General features: G+C 53.1%; 7 protein-coding genes across 7 annotated transcripts; 4 read left to right on the top strand and 3 right to left on the bottom strand.

The window, feature by feature from the left end:
- Positions 1–20: 20 nt before the first annotated feature.
- Positions 21–1,326, bottom strand: KD926_002379 (uncharacterized protein; the record flags this gene model as incomplete). The annotated part of the gene is made up of 2 exons (XM_053097066.1): positions 21–1,154; positions 1,225–1,326. 2 exons carry the CDS (start codon positions 1,324–1,326, stop codon positions 21–23), a joined length of 1,236 nt encoding a protein of 411 aa, XP_052958981.1.
- Positions 1,327–3,595: 2,269 nt separating this feature from the next.
- KD926_002378 (uncharacterized protein) lies at positions 3,596–4,876 on the top strand (the record flags this gene model as incomplete). Its single annotated transcript, XM_053097065.1, has 1 exon — positions 3,596–4,876. One exon carries the CDS (start codon positions 3,596–3,598, stop codon positions 4,874–4,876), a length of 1,281 nt encoding a protein of 426 aa, XP_052958980.1.
- A 443-nt stretch (positions 4,877–5,319) lies between these two features.
- KD926_002377 (uncharacterized protein) lies at positions 5,320–6,018 on the top strand (the record flags this gene model as incomplete). The annotated part of the gene is made up of 3 exons (XM_053097064.1): positions 5,320–5,595; positions 5,641–5,801; positions 5,868–6,018. The coding sequence occupies 3 exons, from the start codon at positions 5,320–5,322 to the stop codon at positions 6,016–6,018; spliced, it is 588 nt and encodes a 195-aa protein (XP_052958979.1).
- Positions 6,019–6,805: 787 nt separating this feature from the next.
- KD926_002376 (pseudouridine synthase PUS7) lies at positions 6,806–11,145 on the bottom strand (the record flags this gene model as incomplete). Its single annotated transcript, XM_053097063.1, has 4 exons — positions 6,806–8,774; positions 8,843–9,187; positions 9,885–10,690; positions 10,750–11,145. 4 exons carry the CDS (start codon positions 11,143–11,145, stop codon positions 6,806–6,808), a joined length of 3,516 nt encoding a protein of 1,171 aa, XP_052958978.1.
- Positions 11,146–12,404: 1,259 nt separating this feature from the next.
- KD926_002375 (uncharacterized protein) lies at positions 12,405–12,934 on the top strand (the record flags this gene model as incomplete). The annotated part of the gene is made up of 2 exons (XM_053097062.1): positions 12,405–12,482; positions 12,587–12,934. The coding sequence occupies 2 exons, from the start codon at positions 12,405–12,407 to the stop codon at positions 12,932–12,934; spliced, it is 426 nt and encodes a 141-aa protein (XP_052958977.1).
- A 616-nt stretch (positions 12,935–13,550) lies between these two features.
- KD926_002374 (DUF2293 domain-containing protein) lies at positions 13,551–14,548 on the bottom strand (the record flags this gene model as incomplete). Its single annotated transcript, XM_053097061.1, has 3 exons — positions 13,551–14,009; positions 14,082–14,204; positions 14,309–14,548. 3 exons carry the CDS (start codon positions 14,546–14,548, stop codon positions 13,551–13,553), a joined length of 822 nt encoding a protein of 273 aa, XP_052958976.1.
- Positions 14,549–18,211: 3,663 nt separating this feature from the next.
- Positions 18,212–20,578, top strand: KD926_002373 (PHD finger domain protein; the record flags this gene model as incomplete). The annotated part of the gene is made up of 2 exons (XM_053097060.1): positions 18,212–20,340; positions 20,404–20,578. The coding sequence occupies 2 exons, from the start codon at positions 18,212–18,214 to the stop codon at positions 20,576–20,578; spliced, it is 2,304 nt and encodes a 767-aa protein (XP_052958975.1).
- Between the last annotated feature and the right edge of the window lie 656 nt (positions 20,579–21,234).

Here is a 21,234-nt window from a genome sequence, read left to right as displayed (position 1 = left end):
GACTAATTGACAGCCGGCTATCAGCGAGGTTTCGTGCCCAATGGAATCGGTGGTGGTGTCGACGCCGACGGGACAGGAGTTGACCGCATCCCCGATTTCTTAGGAGGCGGCAGTGGCGGAGCCTTCCGTTGGCCCAAGGACTCGGAGCTGGCTGAAGGAGGAGGCGGCGGTTGGACCGCACTGGGATGCCGGGGAACAGGAGGTGGCGGGCCTGAGGTTCCCGGCGAAGGAGATTTCTTATCGCCTAGAAAACCGTTCATGCGATCCTTGATCCCGTACTTCTCGTTGAAACCGGACAGCTTCTGTTTGCCAGCATCGATCTTGTCGCTGTGTTTCTCGCGAAAGTCGTTGAAATGTGCTTGAGCGCTGCTGGTGCTTGATGCCGGGGCAGGTGATTGCGACGCTTGCTCGTTACCGTACGATCCTCGCGACAGCGGCGGAGGGGGCGCCTCTCTTGTGGAGTTGGTTCTCATCTGAGAGAATCGGCTCTGCAGCTCGTTGAATGGAGCTTGGCCAACGGAGCCGGTAGGGGCTGGCGAGGCAGATCCCGGAGAATTGCTGTCCCTTCGCCACTGACTTGCCCCATTGCCAATTCCGAGTGCCGATACCGAGACCCCCGATTGAGCGAGACGAGACGTCGCGGCCTGGTTGATATACGGATCCGAAGGGGTTTCAGCCGGTCTCGGTGAGTAGGCAGGAGGTGGAGACGGCGGGTGCGACACGGGAGTGGAATTGGTCCGGGGAGGAACTCGAGGCGGAACGTTTGGCTTGGGTCTTGTGCTCGTCGGGATGGCAGGGTCGGCCGGCGAGCCCATCCGTCGCGCAGGAGGTGGTGGGAGAGTACTCGGGTCGATGCCGGTTCGATTCGCCCGGTAGGGAAGCGGAGGAGGTGCCGGTCTCTGCGCCTCTTGTTCCTGGGCCTGGAGCTCCGCTTGTTCCTGTTCCTGCTGGTAATTTATCTGTTCATGCGACAATGGGGCACCTAGGCCGTTTCGATCGGGCGTCGTTTCATTCGGCAGTGCGGCCGCGCCGTGATATTTGACATGCTTCGGTGGCGGCCCAAACGCCGAGGGATCTTTGAGCGACGAAAGAGGGCGGGAAACGTGTTCCTCGCGTTCGGTGTCTTTTTCCTTGCCCTTGCCCATCCATCCTGCCTATAGGGTAGACACGAAAAATCAGCCAATCATTCGTCAACAACACTGTTGCAGATGGGGATGAACAGACCACTTGGTTGATGCCCTTGAAGTCGCCGCGCCAGCTTTCCTTTCCCCCCTCGCGGCTCTTCGGGTGCCAGCCATCCTTGAAAACCTTTCCCATTCCACTCATGCTTGCGGTGAGGCACTCTCGCCTGGATGATCCTCACAGGAAAGTCAATAAAGTCAGGAGTATGATGCCGATCCAACAGGCCGGGAGATGACGAGACGTTCGTAATCCTCCATCACCGCCCCGCCGTTGTTATGCCGGAGTGGCGCTAGCCAGGTCGGGTTAGAGTTGATGTAGCTTATCTCCAATCTCCGTTGACTGTCACGTGGTGATAGTCTCTGCTCTCCACCTTGTGACACATCACGGTTCATCCTGCTCGTCAGATTCATCCCTGCAGTGAGGTACTGGAAACTAGGAAGCAGCATATCAGCCGAATCCTAGTAAAAGCTATGTGACATGTCATGGAATAACTTGCTGTTTTGCATTTGGCCCCCAACTGCCACCCAATGGGGCCATCGTACCAGAATCTACAACTAGTGTACGGATCAAACCAGAGGCCGTCAACTTTCCAAGGTCCAAGTCAGACTGCTGGCATGTTCGAAGACTAAAAATATATTTTGGTTGATTGGGTCCAGAGCAATGCACTGGGTTTGTCCTGCTGTCTGCACGTGTACGAGATCATCTGCTTATCCCACCTGTTCTAGTATACTCGGTCTAAGAACAATGACTGCCTGTTTATAGCAAACGGCAAGACTGAGCACTGCACGTGCCTGGTCAAGGTGATTGAAGTTGCCCGTCCTGGTTGTTCTCAATTTCTGACTCCATCTAGTGTTCCAAAGATGGAAACAAATGTCATTTTGATATTAATAGAAACAGAAACTTGTCGATGTAGCTAGAGGGGGCCTTGAGGTGTTCTCGAAGGCCAAGCCTGCAGCTGGCGAGAGTGAGTTGCGGAGAGTACATCCGGGAAGTGTCTGGTTATTGTGTAGCTAGCTATATGAAACACGGGTATGATATTCAACATATCAACTTGTGAATGGGTCAAATCATTCTCTGTGCATCATAATTGTGCTCTATCAATTTGGGTACTTATGCGGATATAAGATGAATAACAAGATTGCTCCCTACTTATAAGGGTCCATTCATCCGTGACATAGAGGCAGGAGGATGATTTATGAAGTCTGACACCTCTGGACTCGGCACCGTAATTATATTCCGAAGTCCAAATAAGAATATTCAAAACAAACTGCGTCAGTTTTCTGGAGAAAGCCACTAAACTGAGGAATTGAAAATATCGGTGTAAGATGCTCGTGGCTTAGCGACCCCACCTGACCACTCTGATCTCCAACATGATCTACTCAGTAGGGATTCTCAGTTCAAGATATAATTAGCTTGAATCCTGGTCATATATGAATACTCAAGGTAAGGCTCCGGTGCTCGAAGGAAGACGGGATCCACAATAGGCCGTGGAAATAAACCGCGTTCGCCAGACCTCTTCCGTCAATAGCTACGTAACTAAGTAGCGACGCTAAACAGGCACTAAAAGCAGCCCCTGCTAGTAAGCTACACACAGTCCTATTCCATGCATAATAAGATGCATCTTCGAAACAAAGGCACAAAGCTAAAAATCCCCCTTCCTCACTTGTAGAACCTTTCCGCATCCGCCGCCCCAAAAGACCCCCAAAATCAGATAATCCGCTGACAGACCCCTACATGTAACAGGGCAGCAGCATGGGGGCTACGCAGCGTATTCTGGGCGTCTGTTGATTGGCAGACAAGGACCCTCCTTGTTGGTTTTCAGAGGAATCGTTGGATGGATCATGATTGCTGCGCCATGCAGTCAGTCTTTGTCCCGTTGGGGCATTTGCTTCGTTTCGACTGTTAGGGCTTTTAATTCACTCTTTATGGCGGAAGGTCCCTTCATTTCTCTTCGTCTTGTTTTTGGCATATCTTTTTGATTTTTAGGCTTTGTTTGTTTCTGCCTTTCTTTACTTCTTGTCTTGCACCTTGCTGGTCTTGGTCTAGTTCTTGCTTTGACATTTATTTCGATCTGATTGTTGATATCCAAAGAACGTTGGTAATGGTCTGATGCATGGATCTGAGTAGATCATGATCTCTTCTCGAGGGTGAATGTGTCATAGTAGATATGGTGCGTATAATTTACTTCATTCATACTTGAACCCCCCCAAAAACATGCGACTAAGAAGCAGGATAGGGAAATATTCTCTCACGTCATCACTTGAAATTGCACCAGGGCTTCATTCAATAAGACATATGGCCGACTCTCGCTGTTCTTCAACGCTACTTCCCGACTACTGCACTATCTAGTAGCCTTGTCTGTTGAGCAAGTACTACAATCCACCTGTTGCAGTCCCAGTCATAGCCAGCCAACATGGCGAACAATGACGGCAACCCGAACTACTGGGATCCCTATGCGAATCCCCCCGGACAGGTCCACACTACCTGGGATCTAGAGGGCATGCCGCATACGGTGGCAGAGAATGGTCCGCAGCCTACGAACGAAGGCCAGTGGACGACCGATGTATGGACGACTGCAGCAGCAACAGCTACGGAGTCTTGGGCTTCGCAGGTTACCAGCGACGCTAGCACCAGCCAGACTCAGTCTACAGACACAGCAACAACTACATTATCCTTCAGCACTACAACAAAATCATCAGAGACCTCATCAACAACAACAGACACCACTACCACAACCACATCCTCAACGACCTCCGCAACCTCAACATCAACAGCAACAGCAACAAACACCCCCAACAGCTCCAATTCCGGCCTCTCCACGAAAACCAAAATCGCCATCGCCGTCCCCATCTCCATAGTCGGCACGGCTCTCCTCGCTGCCCTCCTCTTCTTCCTATTCCGCCGTCGCCGCCGCCACAAATCCCCAAGATCCGGTCCATACATGGACATCCGAGAAAACCCGTCAAGGAACATCCCGTCACACTCCCACTCCGACTCTCACGGCGGACAGCCCTCCCAGAACCCATGGGACTCGATGTCTCAGAACCTATGGTTCATGGGCGGTACTCCCGGAGCGATAGGGGCCAGTAATCGAAGTATCAGAACTGCATCAGAGAGGAATGTGAGCGCTTACGATGTCACGAATCCGAATCCACGCTACCACCCACACTACACCCCGCAAGGGGAAGGGGCAGAGAGCACGGATGCGCGAGCAAGTACACCTAATCTGCATCGCGGGTTCCATCGTCCTTCGTTGATCGTCTCTGATGGGTTTATTCCGGATCCGTTGCATTCGCATCCTAATACGCCGACTAGAGATGATGCTCCTGCACCCCCATTAGGGCTAGGAGGTGGAGGAGGAACACCAAGAGGATCGATTGGACTGGCGCGCACCACCACACCAGAGCCTGGACATCAAGATTCACTTCAACGAAGCAGTCGCAGCCGAACCCCAGACCCCGACACCAACAACCTTCACCGACCACGCCCCCACTCCTCATTCAACCATGACCCTCCGCTAGACGACGCAGTATCTGAGATCTCGCGCTTCAGTGGACACCGGAACACGCTGTACGGAGGCCATGGGACAGCAGCGCAGGGACATTATCGGGGTATTGGTGATCGAGGATCGATTTCGTCGGTTTCGTCGGTTTCCTCAGTTAGTGATAATGAGGATAATCATTCGCGGAGGTAATTGATTTACTGAGTGATTTATTGGAGTTTGGTTGAATCTTGGAGCTGGGGATTGATTGACTGGAATGTTTTTTATTTTATTTTATTATAATATCCTCTATTCGATGTTTATTGATTTATGTATTAACGGGAACGTGTAATAGCAGATAGTGAGGGTGAGATACGGAGAATAGGATTGTTAATTCAATGATCATATATCTGAGCCAGTATCGCACATCAGATGCCCATTCGGGACTGCCAGGGGCGCACTCCCACAACAGCACCCACAGATATACCTGAGGGCCAACCTGGTTTATGACTGATTTCATCGGAAATAATTGCCTCTCTCCAGTTAGCGATTGAACATACGAAGGGCAGGAGGCCCTACAATAGACTAGAAAATATGCCAAGAGCAAGGCTGACATGACGTTCAGCCTCGCGGGCGTTGAATAGATTTAGTATATAATGTTCCGTTTCTCTCGCAAGCTCCTGGCCCAGCGGTACCTAACCGCCATGCGATTCCTCAGAAGGTTCTTTTCGTTTAGTCTGAGGCGTAAGACCTCGGGCGCCCGTCCGGATCCCCTTCAGCCCGTCCGCAACGCCGCAGCCAGGCGGGCCATTTGGGCTCGGCCTACACTTCACCACCAGCAGCAATCCGCTTTCTTCACCAAACTACCCCCGGAGATTCGGCATCGCGTCTACCGCGAGGTCCTTGCCCCCGCGGACCGGCCGGAGCTGCATGTAGCTAGTGGCGATGGACGATTACTGAGTTGACGCTGCGTAGAGGAGACCTGCGGTGCAGGGGGTTGGAACCACGCGTGCTGGTGGGCCAACTGTCTGCTTCGAGGCGGTACCACGGCCCCGAATCCATCCACAGGGCGATATGAGGCCGAGGACGAGTCTCCGTACGCGACTCGGATGGGCCTGCTGCGCTCATGTCGACACATGTCTGTATTCGGGGCAACCCTATTCATTTGATTTATAAAGCCATCCGTTCCTAACGAGGCCCACAGGTACTCAGAATCCAACCCCGTTCTCTGCTTCCGCCAGACGCGAACGATCGTTGATCTCCAGCGTACCGTCCTGCCGCAGCGCTGGCGCGACATTCGCTCGCTTCATTTAACCGTGCCGCTCGAGCTATACCTGAATAATAACGGGCTCTAGGGCGGCGGGGGGATCTATCCGCTCGACATGCCTTTATACTGGAAGGATGCCTGGAGGGCCATCTCGGCGATGACATCGTTGCGCAACATCCGGGTCTCCTTTAGCAATAAGCGACCATTCCACGACCGCCCGGACCTGGACGCAGTGGCGTATCTGTTGAGGTCCATGGTGGAGATCCAGGTGCCGAATTTTGTGTGGCCCATAGAGCTGGGCGATCTAAAGAGTCGGGTAGGGACCAGGCTGCCTTTTCAAGTGTGTATCACAGGGGATATGCAATAGGGATCTTGCCAGGACAGATGATGGGAGAGGTGGAGGCGACAAACATGGTCCCCGACAATCACTAGATTGGGATCCACCTTGGGCAAACGCGCACCAACGGCTCCAAGTCGTTGTCATTTTATAATCACAGGGAATCAAACAAACGATTGAAACATTTCCGAAAAAGCCTTGTGATTTGTATGCAGAACATTGGAAACTAATGCCACTTTTTGTGTTCTTAACGCTTTCGGGATAGTGTGGAAAAGATCTAGATGTCTTAGATGATCCACCAAACCTTTATTAAAAGCAAGTTCCAAAGATCTTTATATGAAGCGGAAGAGTCTATAAAATCAGCTATGAAGATCACGTGGGAATAAAGATAAAAGGGTCTTCTTTAACCCCTAGATAGTTAATTATCTTCATCTTGGTCGATTTCAATTAGTTCAATCGATTTCTTGATACATCGGCAGCCTACCCCTGGCACCTAGTATCTACACTTTTTATATATACACACATGCAAATATCCCGATCAAGCACGGCCCGAAAAATCCGGCTTATACGTCTGAACCTTACCCTTCATCAACTCCCTCAAAGCCATAGTAGCATATTGACTCGAGCCCAACTGGAACTTCAGAACCACAGCGATCTTATCCCCAGTACCCTTAGACTCGGCGGGAACCTCCTCCGTCTTAGCCTGCTGCAGCTTCTGCAAGTCGGTCTGAATGAACTGCTCGTCATCCTGCTCGTACAGGTGCACCTGGCACGAGTAGTCAGGACCCATCCGACTGAGGAGTTTGCGATAGCTTCCGCTGAGAGAGATGTCCTTCCACTGCCGACGCATGTCGAACGGGTCGAGACCGCCGCCTTGCTCGCTGGCCATGAACTGCTTGTAGAATTCGGTCATGGCGTTGGCCGGGTACAGGACGTCGAAGCCGGGAAGGGGCAGGACGATGTCGAAGACGGAGTACTTGCCGCTGGCGGCTTCGTCAGCCGTCAGGGCGCGAGCGCGCGTGTAGTCGACAAAAGAGCTGTCGGTGGCGCTGGGCGCGATGATGACTTCGCCATCAGCGTCGACATTGGATGCCGCGGTGTGGCCATCCTCCTTGTCGGTATGTTCGTGGATGAGCACGAGGTCACCCTCGACGACTTTGTCGCCGTAGAGACGCCAGCGCTCACCGGCGGCAAAGTTCCACACCAGCGATTGGTACGCGTGGACGTACATCAGTCGCAGGTTCCGCGGGATGGTCTGCAGGGCTCCGCGGCAGTCGTTGCGGGAGCGGCTGAGATGGCGGATCAGATTGGATTCAGCGGAGAATTTGCGGGGCAGGATGTCCAGGGCTTCGGCGCCTTGGGTGCTCGTGCGGAACATATGGATGGCCTTTGCGCGGGCCTTGTCGTCGGCGCTGATCAGGCTGTTGGAGTTTTCACCGGCTTCGGCGGCCGCCAGTGACTCGGAACCGTAGTCCAAGATGGCATCGACTGCGCCCTTGAAATCGCTCTGCAGCATTTTCACTCCGACGGTGTCCGTGCGCGTCGCGAACGTTCCGAACCGCTGCAGACCGTAGTAGTTGAAGTAGCCTCGTTCGCGGAGATTGCGCAAAGCGGAGCCCACGAGATCCGAGGCTCTGGCGACGGCCGTCTCGCGGTTCTCAAGGTCAAGGCCGGGAATATCGCATTCACGGAGCGTGACGACGAACTCGTTTCCGTTGAGATCGCCGAGCTCGAGGCCGTGCTGCCGATACTCGAAATCGCCGATGGTGGCATTGCGCAGACAGTTATTCAGCTTGTTCAGACGATCGGCCTGCACGCGGTGCGCGCACGCCCTCTGCACCGTCACTCCGCGGCGGTCCTTGGTGCCGGCAAACTGGAAGCTCTTGGGGTTCATGCGCAGCTGGCGAGAGATGAACGAAATAACCTCCATGGTATCCTTGTTCTCCTTGTAAATGGTGAAATGCAGATACGGTCCACCCAGCTCGTCCCAGTTGACACGACCACGGTCCCGACTGGGGCCTGCAGGGCCAGCCTTTGCACTGCGCTTGTTCCGGTTTGCAGCAACCGAGATGGTCATCATGCCGTCGCCGTCTGTGGAGGATTCAATCTGCGAGCGGAAGATGCGGCGAATCGTCTGATGCATCTTGATGCGCAGGTCGCGGTCATTGACGACGAGGGTCGGGATCTTGCCGAGTTCGCTGGGCCGGGCCTTCTCGTTACCCTGGGCGCGGTTGTGCAGTGCCACAATCTTCTTGGTGGACTGTTCACCGAACAATTCCACCATCAGGGTTTTGTCTTCCTCCGACAGCTCGAACGATTTCTTGGGCGCCTCCGCTACGGGTTCCGGGTTCGGTTTCTGCTCTTCCTTCTTCTCTCCGGATTCTTCCGTAGTCGGCTTTGCGGCACCCTCTTCTTTCTCGTTCGTAGACGGGGTCTCGGTGATCAAATTTCGCAGATGCAACACTTCGCCGGAGGGAACAATCTCGTTGACCAGGAAATCGGTATACCTAGAAAAAGAAAAAAACAAAAAAGATTAACCACCGAAACAACCCTCTATCCAGAGAAAAGCTCATACCTCTTCTTCAACATTCCCGAGAAACCCTCATTATCTGCGCTGACAAACTGCGTGATGCCTACATCCAGCTCCTTCTTAGCCTGGGCGTCGCTTTCGGAGATTTTGGCCGCGACGGGCTCCGCGACGGGAGCTTGGAGTACGACTTCTTCGGCAGAAGAAGCATTGTCGGTCTTCAACCGCTTGCGCGGCGATTCAACGTGCTCGGCGCCTTCCATTGCGGATATATGAATGGGGAGGGTGAGTTGCGAGGGAATCGGGGCGAGTGCAGCTGATGTTGGAGGTGGAGATCGGAGACTGATGCAGTTGGGTTTGCGGCGCGGATAGCGTAGCCCTAGCCCTAATTCCCTTTTTGGGAAGTATGGAGTACGGAGGACGGAGTATAGGAGTGAGCATGTTCCACTTCCTTGCTACTGAGGGCTGATGACCTGTTTTAAATCTTTCTAATCAAAATAGGACTACTAGACTGACTTCGTTCATACCGATTCAGTAACCTATCTCTGTATCTCGCAGATGAATCAACATGGAGTCTGCTACAACAACTACTTTAGAGCTCCGCAGAATATCATGACCTTGCAGGATGGATAGACACTGCCGAAATTCTGATTCTTGGACTACCTCGTTTGATCTAAATAATTCGTTCCTTGTAGCATCTACAAGCCGCCGAGTCATTCCTCCATCGCGGGATGAAGTCTATCGAATCTTGGACCTCTGCTAATGCATGCCAAGGACCATGGCATCTTGGCCGGGTCTTTACTTCACTTCATCCATCAATCGATAGCCTTGTTGCACTCGACTATAACCGTATAGACCCTACCTCAAACCCTGAAACACCATGTCTAGTGACCCCAGCCCAGCCAACATAAAAAATAACCAAAGTTCGTTATTCATAAAAGCCCTTACCAACTATGTATGTCTGTACACGCTCAAAACAACCAAAAACCCCAATGTAGTAAACCAAGAATCATACACCTATCCAAACAAATACTCCCTCCAAGACATCTTCCACGGCTTCCAACTCCCCTTGAACCGATGATTCACGCACGCATGCTCACTCCCAAAGCTCTCTGACCCACTATGTCTCTGGCCATTCCCCCACGCATTGACCGGCAGCACGCAGAGCCCACCCATCGGCTCCTCGGCCACACTCGACGCCTCCATCGCATCCACACACACCGGGTTCTGGATGCCGAAGAACGGCGCCCAAGTGACCCGACGCTGTGTCACGCCTGATCGCTGCAGCACTAGATCACCGACGCCCAGGTCCGCACCGACGGACTGCTGCACGAGGGGGCTCGTAGCGGGCAATGTAGCCGATAACGTGTCTAGTACGGCGTCTGTGAAGACGCCGGGTCCGCTGATCTCGAGGATTGCGTTCTCGGTGTATCGCGGGGTCCAAGGGAGGGGAAGAAGACGGCCGTGGCGGTGGATATGTTGACGGGTGTGTGAGAGGACTCGGACGATGGTTTCGCGGAGGATAGGGCTGAAGCGACGAGGCGCGTAGAGCGTGTATTGGATGAATCCGTAGCGGCGGGTCCAGCGCCACTGGCGCATGAGGTGGGATGAGGCCTTTGGTTCGTCGAGTTCGATGCCGACGACGAGGGAGATGTTGTTGGCTGGGCGGTGGTGCGGATCAGGGAAGATGGGGTCCAGCGAGGGACAGTCCTTTATGGAACGTCGGGGGTAGACGTCTGTGTCGGCGTAGTAGCCGCCGTGATACCAGAGGAGGAGGTAGCGGAGGAGGTCGGCGCGGAGGACCTCGATGGGGTAGGATGTATAGAGATCTTTGAGGTCGGGGACGGTTAAGAAGACGTTGTTGATGAAGGCGTTCGCCATGTCGGTGGTGACCAACTTTGATTCAAACAGGTCAGTTCGTTCATCATCTTCCATTATAGATGCAGCAATCATACCGAATACTCCCACTCGTCATTCACATCCTCGAACGCCAACGAATCCTCACTCCGCTCACGCTTCTTCCCCAACATGATCTGCCAGATCCTGTCGCGCGCAGAATAGTCCCCTCCATTCTCATGCAAGACCGCACGTTCGATATTGCGCAAGGCCTCCGACACGCGCTCTTCGTACTCAAGATCCGGATCGACGCGAAAGGTCGAACGGTGGAGAAAATGCGGCACCTCGTCGACGTCGTACGTGGGCGTTCGGCGACCAGCATGATTCCGGCCTTTTCCCTGGATCAGTGGGAGATTGTGATACAGGACGAATGAGAAGACGGCGAGAACAAAGAAAAGAAAGCGTCGACGGGCGATTGTGCGATAGGCGAGCCTTCGATGGTTCTTGGAGAACATGGCCGGCCGGGTTTAGGATAATTATTTACATAGGATAGAGAAAGAATAAATAGTCAAAAATGAGAGAGCGAAGCCAAGAACAGATTGATCAAATAAGAATACTCCTCACCTAGGGGAAAAGAAAGAAAGGGAAAAAAGGGCTATGATGTATTGCCCCCATGGTGGCAGTGACAAAAAGCCTTAACGAAGGCGTGCGACAACCCACTACGCTAAATCCCAAGACCCAAGCAACAAAGCACCATCCACCGTACTCCGAGTTCCGACGGAACAGACTGTAGATTGCCTCGCGTTCCTACGGGACACAGACAACAGAAGCCCCATCGACGACCGAATCCAGCAAATGCGCTGCAGCTCCCAGTATCAACTTGGCGGGCTGCGAATTGTGCTGGAAGTTGGGTGGACCACTACCCGAGAAAAAAACTGGAGATCGTCAGCGCTAAGCCTTCCTGGTGGATGGTTTAAGACATGGAACCCTGAAAATCTTGCCTAAATTTAACGTGGGTCTGCTGAGGCTGGATTTAATTGGTTTCGTGGTCGTCCTGGAACTGCAGTCGGAGGTACCTGAGCGTTGAGGCTTGAGACATCAGCACGCAGCAGTCATTTTTAATTTTAATCTAATCTGTCAGCTATCACTATTACTGGAGACACCATTTTCCAAATTAGGGTGGGGTGGTTCTAACGTAGTTGACTGATTCCCTCGATGATCTGGTCTATTCTGGTCTGTCTTGTGGGTGGGTTCGATGGATGATTCCACGAGTAATTCTTTGAAGATTCTTTGAAGGGGCGCATATATGGAAAGTTTCCCGCTGTTTTTCTGTCGGTAGGCAAAGCCATTCTGGGGTTTCTGGATATAGTCGAAAGTCACCTGCATGAACTGTACAACCATCCGTAGTGGAACTGGATGTTCTTAGTGTCTTTTCTTTTGACTCTAGGTTCTCTACTCTGGCTGTGACATTGTAATCGCATTGAACAATGATCTTCACTCGCTCATTTCCGCCATGATGGCCCTTACTATACACAGGAATGGAGATCGTCAGTTATCGAATACAATGAGTATCTAGCAGATGGCGGGTATGAATACCGTCGAAGCGATTGCATTCGATTAGGATTATCACCATCAAATTCGTCTATCAACTTTCTCCTAGCAGAACAGTCTATCGGATACCAAAAACCAAGTCTCCCAAACACCAGACTATCAAGACTACTGTGAGATTCCCGCTCATCCCACTTAGCGAAGCACTTCAACATAAACAGGAAAAATGGACTCCCAGAGCTCGCCATCCCGTAACTCTTCTACCCTTTTGCGGCAGGAGCGCGACGCACGTGCCGATGCTCTGGTGGGTCGAGGAACCAGAAGGGCTAAGGACGTGCTGAACGCAGGCCGCAAACGCTATTCAGTGGTTCTCGCGGACCTCGTTAATCTCACCGAAACCGAGCTCAGCACCGTGAAGGGGTGTTTCAAAAAGCCTACATGGAGCTTTTCCACCGCCACGAGGAAGACCGAATGGGGAACCCTTACGGCGAAAATGCCAAGGATGCCCTCCGTGTGCGCTTCTGGATGGAGACCAAGGACCAGGACCCTGGAGACGCTGAAACCTTTGAGGAATTGATGCATATTGTGAATGACTTCATCGAAAGCGATGATCCGGACAGGCCTGTCTTCGAGGACGAGGCGGTCCATCTCGGGGATATCTTGGATGTGATCATTAAATTCGGGGAGACTGAAAAAATTGTCGACATAAAATTCCTCTTGAATAAGTTGGAGGATCAACCTATTCAAGAGGATTGATTTGTTTGACAGGGCTCAAGGCTATGGGTTCTGCTCCGTGATGGTGTTCGCAGAGAACATTATGTGGTTGGATGGGGAGTTGATCGGTGTGAGAATGATGATGGCCAGAATGCTCAATCGAAGTGTCTCTTTCATTGGCGTTTTGGAGTTGTGTTATTGAGATTGTCTTAAATTGAAAATAGGAGAAATCGATTTTAGTTTGCTCTATGAACGTTGCTTTCCTTTCCCATTGTAATGTGTAAAAATTCGTACGTTATAATTGTAAATGCTGCTGTCAAGCACTTTGGATATTGTGTTGATTCGCTTGAGCCAGAAAGTGGTCAACTGACACGTTGTTGAAGTCAGCTTGTGATGGTATCTACCTCGATAGAGGGAGTCCTCCCATTGAGATCTATTAAGACCGATTCTATGTGTATCTCTCACAGTCGTCATAATCATAAAAGTCGTGTCCGCGTCTGCTCGACCTTCCACTCTCAATGCATACGGTGGCATCCCTAACCCGATTTGACAAGGCAGACAATTTTCTTCGACAGCGCATGGCGGTGAGAGGCCAGGAAGACGGAACCTAATCTAGGTCCGGCATGAATTTTCGTCGAGCATACCAGATAAGATGGACTTATTTCGCCTTCCGGCTCCGCAGAGTCAGGGCGCTCGTCGACTGCTGTTTGCCGCACCCCTTCCAAGCCTCCATGATCGTATGAACCTTGTCCCAGACCTGCCGCCGGGCAACGTCGCGGTTCGTACCCGTACGCAGCAGTTCCTCGTACGGCGTATGGGTGTGTCGAATATGCGCCTCGACCGCCATGGCAGCTTTACTTTCATCCTCGATCTGCGACGTACGGCCTACCCGACCTGAGCCCTTACGAAACGCGTGATCCAGGATGGTGTTGAGAGACTCGACCGGCATCAGCGGAAATTCGCTACGCAGGACCTTTCGCGAGTGCGCCAGCTCTTTCTCGTCACGCAGCTTGACGGCGCTGGCGCGGGAATCGGCCGTTGCGGCGGCGGACTCCAGGACGGCGGAGTGGATGTCGGAAGGGACGCGCAGACCAAGGGGGTATTTCCCCTCGTTGTCCTGTGCTTGTCAGGAACCCGTGTCAATCGATAAGGGGGAAGGTGGGGGGTTGATAAAGGGGAAGAGCCTTACATAAACTACATATACAGTGCGTTCAGATTCCTTAGTCTTGCTCCGGCAATGGCGAGTGATGTAGACGTCTCCCTTGGGCACGAAGACATACTCTTCCGGGACGGGCGTTCGTTGGAAGCAATTCTACCGGGTCAAGTTAGCAAACGACCCATGCAAATAGTTGACCGTGGGGTGGAAAGCTGCAGGCAAAGCAAGGGGTAGCGACGGTAAACGCCCAAAACACACACCTCTTCAAATGGCTTCGTTGGAGGCGGGAGAATCCCAAGCTTAGCATACTTCAAAGCGCGCCGAGCGTCCTGGCGTTTGGGATTCTTGCTCCGACCTTTGCGCTTGGAGATACCCGCCTTTCGCGTGAGTTTGGTCCGCGGAGATCCCAGGGTGGTCTGTCGTCGAGCTGGTCGGGACTTTTTGACCGCTGCTCGTTTCTTGGAGACTTTTCTCCGCAGCGTATTCGGAGTTGATGCCATTTTGGAGCCCACGATTGGATGGGATTGGAAGAAATTAGAAACTAGAGAGGTAGAGACTGGCAAGTGCATTGAAGAAGTAAAGACGAAACCCCAGGCCCAACAGTGAATCATACAGAAGAAAGTGTTGCAGGTGTTATTCACCAACCGACAATGAGTAATGGATAGACAAAGAGGGGTAGCATCACAAAGAGCCCAACCGCGGAGTCCATGGTGAAGGAGGAGACACGTCGTGCCTCTTTACCGATGCATTTCTAATGGAAGATCTCGTGACTGGGGCCCTGCATGCACAATGAATGAATCGAGAAGCCAAAGGGAACCTTTTCTGCCCGAAGACGTCCTTTTGGTTCCTGATTCCCTTTGGGCGGTCAGACTTTCCCACGGCGGGGTTGGGCGTGGTGCCTTTCTGCCTGAGGGTCCAGGCAGAAGTACGGTCCAGTTATCCGGTATACCTGTCACTGGACATGCCACAAGTCCTTGAATGCCAGAATTCTCTATATTAGTATGCAACCCAAGTACAGAAAGGATGGCTTGTAGGTAATCTGCAATACTTGGTCTGCCATAGCGAACAACTGGTCATTCCGAGATAGAATTGAGCACTGCATAAACTAATAATGGTAGGAAAGCTCTCCCACATGCAGCACTGAGGTTCTTCAACTAGGCTGCACATGGTTGTTGCCTGACCAGAACATGATTCCAGTAGGCAGCGTTTGCGGGAAGCACCATTTAGATAGGTGATTCATCATAAGGAATTGGGGCCGTTTCAAGGCAGGCAGGTCGGGTGGGTACACAAGACTCCCTGCGGTGTTAGTCTGTAGATAGTCTGGAGAGCTGTATCTCCTGCCCAGAGCGGACAGATCTATCAATCAAGTCCTGACGGAGGACAAGGGAGTCACTCCAAGCTTGACAGACGCCCCTCCTTGCTGCGGTGACCAACTTTAAAAACCAGGCAAATCGAACCTGGTCGCTCCGGGTGAGCCTTTGAGGGGTGCAACCCAGGGATTTGTCCCGGCGACAAACGACGCCATGTCAGGGGGCGTGGACATTATTTACTGTACTCGGGCCCTGTAGGTGCTAAGGATGTGCGTCCTGCGGCATTGCACAGCAGCGCCGCTAGTCCGATGCAGGTCCAGTTGCTCGCGTGCATGACCAGTCCGGTCTCGTCACCAGGTGATACCTGCTAGGGAACTACGGTGTCCACTGTATGTACTGTACAGTCTACGACCGGGGTGATTGTCGGCAGCCCGCCAATATTAATATCATTATGAATGATCCCCTTTCCCCGACTTTCCGCCAATCACAAGGGGCCAGGCGCCTGGCCTGAGACAGTCTAGACTTCGCCTCACGGTCGGATCGTCCGCTTCGTCGCCCAACGCCGCTAGCTATCTAGCTAGGGACGAGGGCAGAGCGACTCCGGGCGGATATGATTTGCAGAGAAATCCTCCGATCTGAGAGGAACAACGGCTTGGCTTGGATGGGTACGTTGGGTCGTTTTCTGTCAATAGCTCGGTAGTAGGATGGAGACGGACTATCTCGAAGTCAGAAGTCAAGAGTCGAGCTCCGGGGGTAAAACCGTAAAAGATGCTGGGTACAGGATGCCGTCATGCAATTCCCTTCCCTGGTCGGCCAAATCGTGGGGGGAAAGAAGCCCGATCGAGGCGCCAGCTGAAAAAAAGGGCCCTTGGCTGGGGCTAAAGGACGGGCTAAGATTAGGAGTTGCTAACCTGCTAACTTGCTCTTAGCTGGCGGTTAATGTCTAATAAGACCGGGGAAAGAGGGTGTTTGCATCCTTTGCAGGGTCCATCTCGTTGCCGGTCCAATGCGGACGGGATCGGCGTTTGCGTCGGAGGGACTCGATCTTCGTTCAAGACTACCTGAAGGTATCTATACTCTAAACAAATCCCTTGACAGTAACAACCATACTGTTTATACTTTCAACAGGATACCTACAGGCCAGCCGAAGCGAGACGGAGGTTGACCACGGACGTCAGCCGGCCAACAGCATAGCGAATAGATCGTGCTGGAGATGACGATGGAGCCGATCCACGGAAATGGGCCGCCGTTCCTTGTGCTCGGAACCAATGACGCCGCGCAAACAGGCGATGACCGGCTGAGGCATTCGACGGAGTGAATCTATCCGATGTGAATTGTCATTTGTTCCATCTGCATCACCAGTATTGTTGAGATCCTAAGTATCCTCTCCTCTCTTCGGTGCAGACCAAACACACAGAATGTATCATCCAGTATCCAGCAGAAGTACGACTCCGTAACTAGTACTCCGTATCTACTCACGACGGGGCTCTTACATAACGGACCGGAAAGAGTCTAGCGCACACTACTCCGTAGTGGTGTTGGTCAGAGAAGCATTCGAAGTATGAACCCCTTTCAATTGAACCCATTTCACCTTCTCTCCTCCGTACATCTTATGAAATATATCCCTGAAGAGCCGTAGATTGCAGATCAATTCCTCTTCCTCCTTTGTTCAACAAACGAGAGTTCGTTCCCCCCTCTCCCACGGAGGTGATTGGCTCCACTCCAACGAGACACCAGCCTTAGTGAAGTGGAGGACGATCGGGCTAAGACCTCGGTTTTGATTAATGGGACGCCTGTTTTCTGGGTAACCATTCGGCTTCTGGCCTATTTTTTCCCTGCCAGTCTTGGATCTTGTTCTATCTTGATTTCGTACTTATTATTAAAATTAAATAATAAAAAAGGTCCCGGCAGTGGATCTGCGGGTGTATGTAAAAAAAAAAAAAAAAAAAAAAAAAAAACTGTCAAATCCTGACTAAATTACAAACAGAGCAAAAGGAAAACACAAAAAATCCCCCTCTTGCAACCTTTCGTCGTTCTTCTCCTTCCTTTCTCCCTGTCAGCCTTCGCTCGCCGCATTGGTCTGTTCTCGCTCCCAGACAAAGATAAAGGATCCTGTCGGCAGTGAACCCCCCCCCCCGATCGCATTCCTCCGCGTCTCCCTTTGTTCAGGAGAGCTTCGTTGGAACCTTCCTGCCAACCTTCGACTCCCTCGATCCTCCCTCCTCCCTCTCCTTCGCCCACGCCTGTTCTCGTCCTTGATCTACAACCTCAACCAACTAGTTTCTCTCCCCAGAGTAATTAAACTGCTTTGAGACTATGTGCTAGATTCGGTCTCTTGGCTGTCCTTCCCTTTCATTCCTTCCGAGGGGTTTCAATCGTTCAATCCGGTCCTTTCTTCTCTCTCTTTCTTTCTTAGCCTACCCGCTGGGAATTTCAATGAACCCGTGTGGAGGCGTTGTACATTCGTGGGCTCATCGATCCCTGCCGAACCCCTCCACCCGGCATTCCTGACGGCCTCCCAAGTATCTAGACGCCTCTTTCACCAGAGAGGGTTGCCTGGCAGCTTGCGTTGAATGGTTGCTAGGATCATACCGTTGCTGACATGAGTTGGGATCACCCTGTCCACAGGTATGTTCGTTAACCGTCCTGGTTTTTCCCTATCTCCCTTGAGCCCAGGCGGGGTTGTCTCTACCACTTTTTTTGTACTTGCTGCCCTCCTTTGAAATCCCTTCTTTGAGTCAGATTTTACCCATATCATCCTGTCTTTGCCAGACTTCCAGGTTCTTTGTTCTTTCGAATCCGGGAATTGGTTGACACGGAGCTCTCCCCGAGCTCCATATCGAGGTTGAAAAAATGATGCTAACGGAGCTTCCGCTCATGTTTAGCTTCAGCTATCCAAACGGTGAACCTCAGACCCCGACGAGGACCCCCCCGACAAACGTCTTTGGCGATTCCGCTTTCCAAACCCCCAAACTCGAATCCAGTTTCTTCGATCCCCGGGTCACTTGGGATACCTCCGATCCGTATGCCTCCAGCCCGGAATTCCTCAAAACGCCCCAAAGATTTGGGTTGAGCACCCATGTGAATAACGGCAACACCAATTCCCTACGGTTACCGGAGACAAGCCCAGATCGAACTGCCGGTCAGGAGGCCCCCGGTTTGCGGAGTGCAAAAGCAGGAGATCACCAGAGCGATACGGCTAAACGGATTCGTGCGTCGAGACCCAATGGCAACGCAGGGGAAGATGCACCTCGGACGGTGGACTCGGCCAAGTCTGCCGCCTCAATGCAGACCCCTCCGCCGAGTAGCGCTTCGAGGAGAAAGGTAGCGGAATTTGGAAGCCTCAACGAGACGGGCCGGCGAATGTCCGGTTCCAGTGCCGTGGGTGACCATCTGGAGACGCCCAGCCGGATGATGGGTGCTTCCCCGCGGCTGTTCGGAGACCTTCAAACTTCTCCGGACCCTTTCCAGCTGGGTTCGATCGACCCATCGGCGTCGCCTTTCTTCCCCCAGCAGCGACTCTTTTGGGAAAATGACTTGGGCCAACACGGAGGCGGTATGGGCCTGTCGGGGGACGATACCAACCTGTTCACTTCACACCTGCCGAGTGCATTTAATGTGAATCAAAACCCCTTGCACGACTCCCACATCCCCCAATTGCCCTCCATTGAAAGCAACTTGGAGCTGCCCGAGTTTAACGGCAATGCCTACGGCCTCTCCTCGGGAACCGATGCCGCCCTTTTTCCCGCCCCTTTTTCGACCTCCCCTCGACGGCCAGTGGCCAAGGCGGAGGATCCGGCCATGTTCCTCAGCTCCCCTGCCCGCCGTTTTGGCGGCCCTCAGCCAACTCCCGATAAGCGACTATTCTCCCGGCCCACGACCCGTCAGCCGTACCACCATCAGACCGAAGAATCCAAACGAGAAGAGCTGCGTCGGGCTCAGAGTGTGAACTGTCAGCTCCCCGGATACGACGAGGATGACGACGACGAGGACGGCTTCACCCCTCGACAGACACGGCCCTCGTTGACTCGCAGCCTGACGCATACGGCCGTGACAAGCTCTTCCCAGCGTCCGGGAATCGGCGGCGGGATGAGCTCTGCCAACGGTATTCGCAAAAGCCCCTCCAAGGGCCGTTCTTCCCCCACCAAGCCTTTGCGGCAACCATTGTCCCGGGCTGCCTCGGCGACTGCCACCGTGCTTCCCAGGCGGTCCCAATCCGTGGTTCTGAAGATCGGCCGGGATGGCAGAGCCAAGGCGGAGATGCAGACCGTTGCTGAAACGCCCACCGGCTTGACAGACCCCGTTATGGGAATGGACCTGAACGGCTCCGCAACCGAAAGCGAGTATGACTCGCCGGAATATGCCGAGTATCCAACCTTCCCCAGCCGGAATCTGTCGTTCACCTTCTCGGATGCGGGGAGATCCATGCTGGCCCGCAGCGACTCGGGCTCGCGTCCCCAATCCAAGGGGTCGTACAGCTCCACGGCGGCATCTTCCCAATCAGGACGCATGTCTCCTTGGGGCGGGGCCTCCCAACCGATATCAAGAAGGCCGCAGTACAGGCAGATCGGCGAGGACTGGAATCGGACGCCAAAGCGGCAGTCCATGATTCACTCTGATCTGTCTTACCGTAGCGCCAGTTCCGTGTCGAGGCCTCCACCGGAACCGGAGGACGATAGCGGCGATGCGCAGCATGCCCTGCGAAAAGTGCTTCAGGACCGGGGCCGTATTCCTCGACCTCACACCGTGGGCTACGGCTCACGGTCCAGCAATTCGTCCCGATCTTTGGCACACCTTCGATCGTCACCACCGCGGTTTGGAGTTGAACTCGATCTCAACGGCCGCGACCCCAACACGTCGCCCACGACCATGACGGATCCAGACCTGGCCACGCCCAGTACCGACCGATACAGCAATCCCAGCAACGGGACTCGGTGTGTTTGCAATTCGATGGACAACGGCGGCCACTTGATGATTCAATGGTAAGTTTTATTCTACTCTCGTCCTGCCCGGTCCAGACTAACTCGGAGCAGCGAATCCTGCAGCCACTGGCTACACACCAAATGTGTGGGACTGGAGCGATCCCACTTGCCGTCGGTGTATGTGTGCATCTTCTGCGCGCAGACTCCTACCCGTCGCAACCGCACCCGCACGCCTCTCGGCAGCCTTGGACTGGCGCCTACGTCGCCATTGGCACACAAGTCCTATCGCTTCCGATGAGAAGAATTCCTCTTTTCGCTATCCACTCTAAACCTCATGGAGATTATGACCACGACTTACATACTCTTTTCCTTCCATCCGGTCCCCGCGGTCGAACCTGTCATTCCTTCTATTTCTTTGCCCACCTTCTTGTAACCTGTGTATGGATCTCCTTTGTTCCGCGATATCTTTTAGACATACCCCACTGTTTCTTGATTTTGAAACATGCATGTTTTGTACCCGTGGCTGCTGGGACCGACCGGCGTGATTTCCTACTTGTAATAATTGGCAGACGAACGAAGTCTGAATGATACCTCTTGATGTACTTTGTAATTCATGATTGGCAGATGCTGCATCCTTCTCTCAGAGTCGTAGATATACCCAGTAAATCATAATATACCCTAGTATCCTCCTACACTGCGCCCTCCCCCCAACACAAGCGCCTTCCGGTGACAAATCCGGGCGGTGGAGACTGCCGGCCCCCGAGCCGGGCGGTGAGGCAGCCTGAGGTTCCCCGCGGGTGGGTCCGTTGCAATTGGCCTCGTCCGATTGGCAGACCGGAAGCTTATCGGCTCACCGCCTCCGATAGCACGTGCGGTTCCTGTGACGGATTTTCGCTTTGTCTCGGCTCTTTTCTGCCTTCCTCCTGGTGTCTGCGCATCTCTTTTTTCTATTCT

Source organism: Aspergillus affinis (assembly GCF_023601865.1).
Source record: "Aspergillus affinis strain CMG 70 chromosome Unknown NODE_14_length_433147_cov_86_863592, whole genome shotgun sequence".
Classification (NCBI taxonomy): Eukaryota; Fungi; Ascomycota; class Eurotiomycetes; order Eurotiales; family Aspergillaceae; genus Aspergillus; species Aspergillus affinis.
This window is presented reverse-complemented; position numbering and strand designations above follow the sequence as displayed.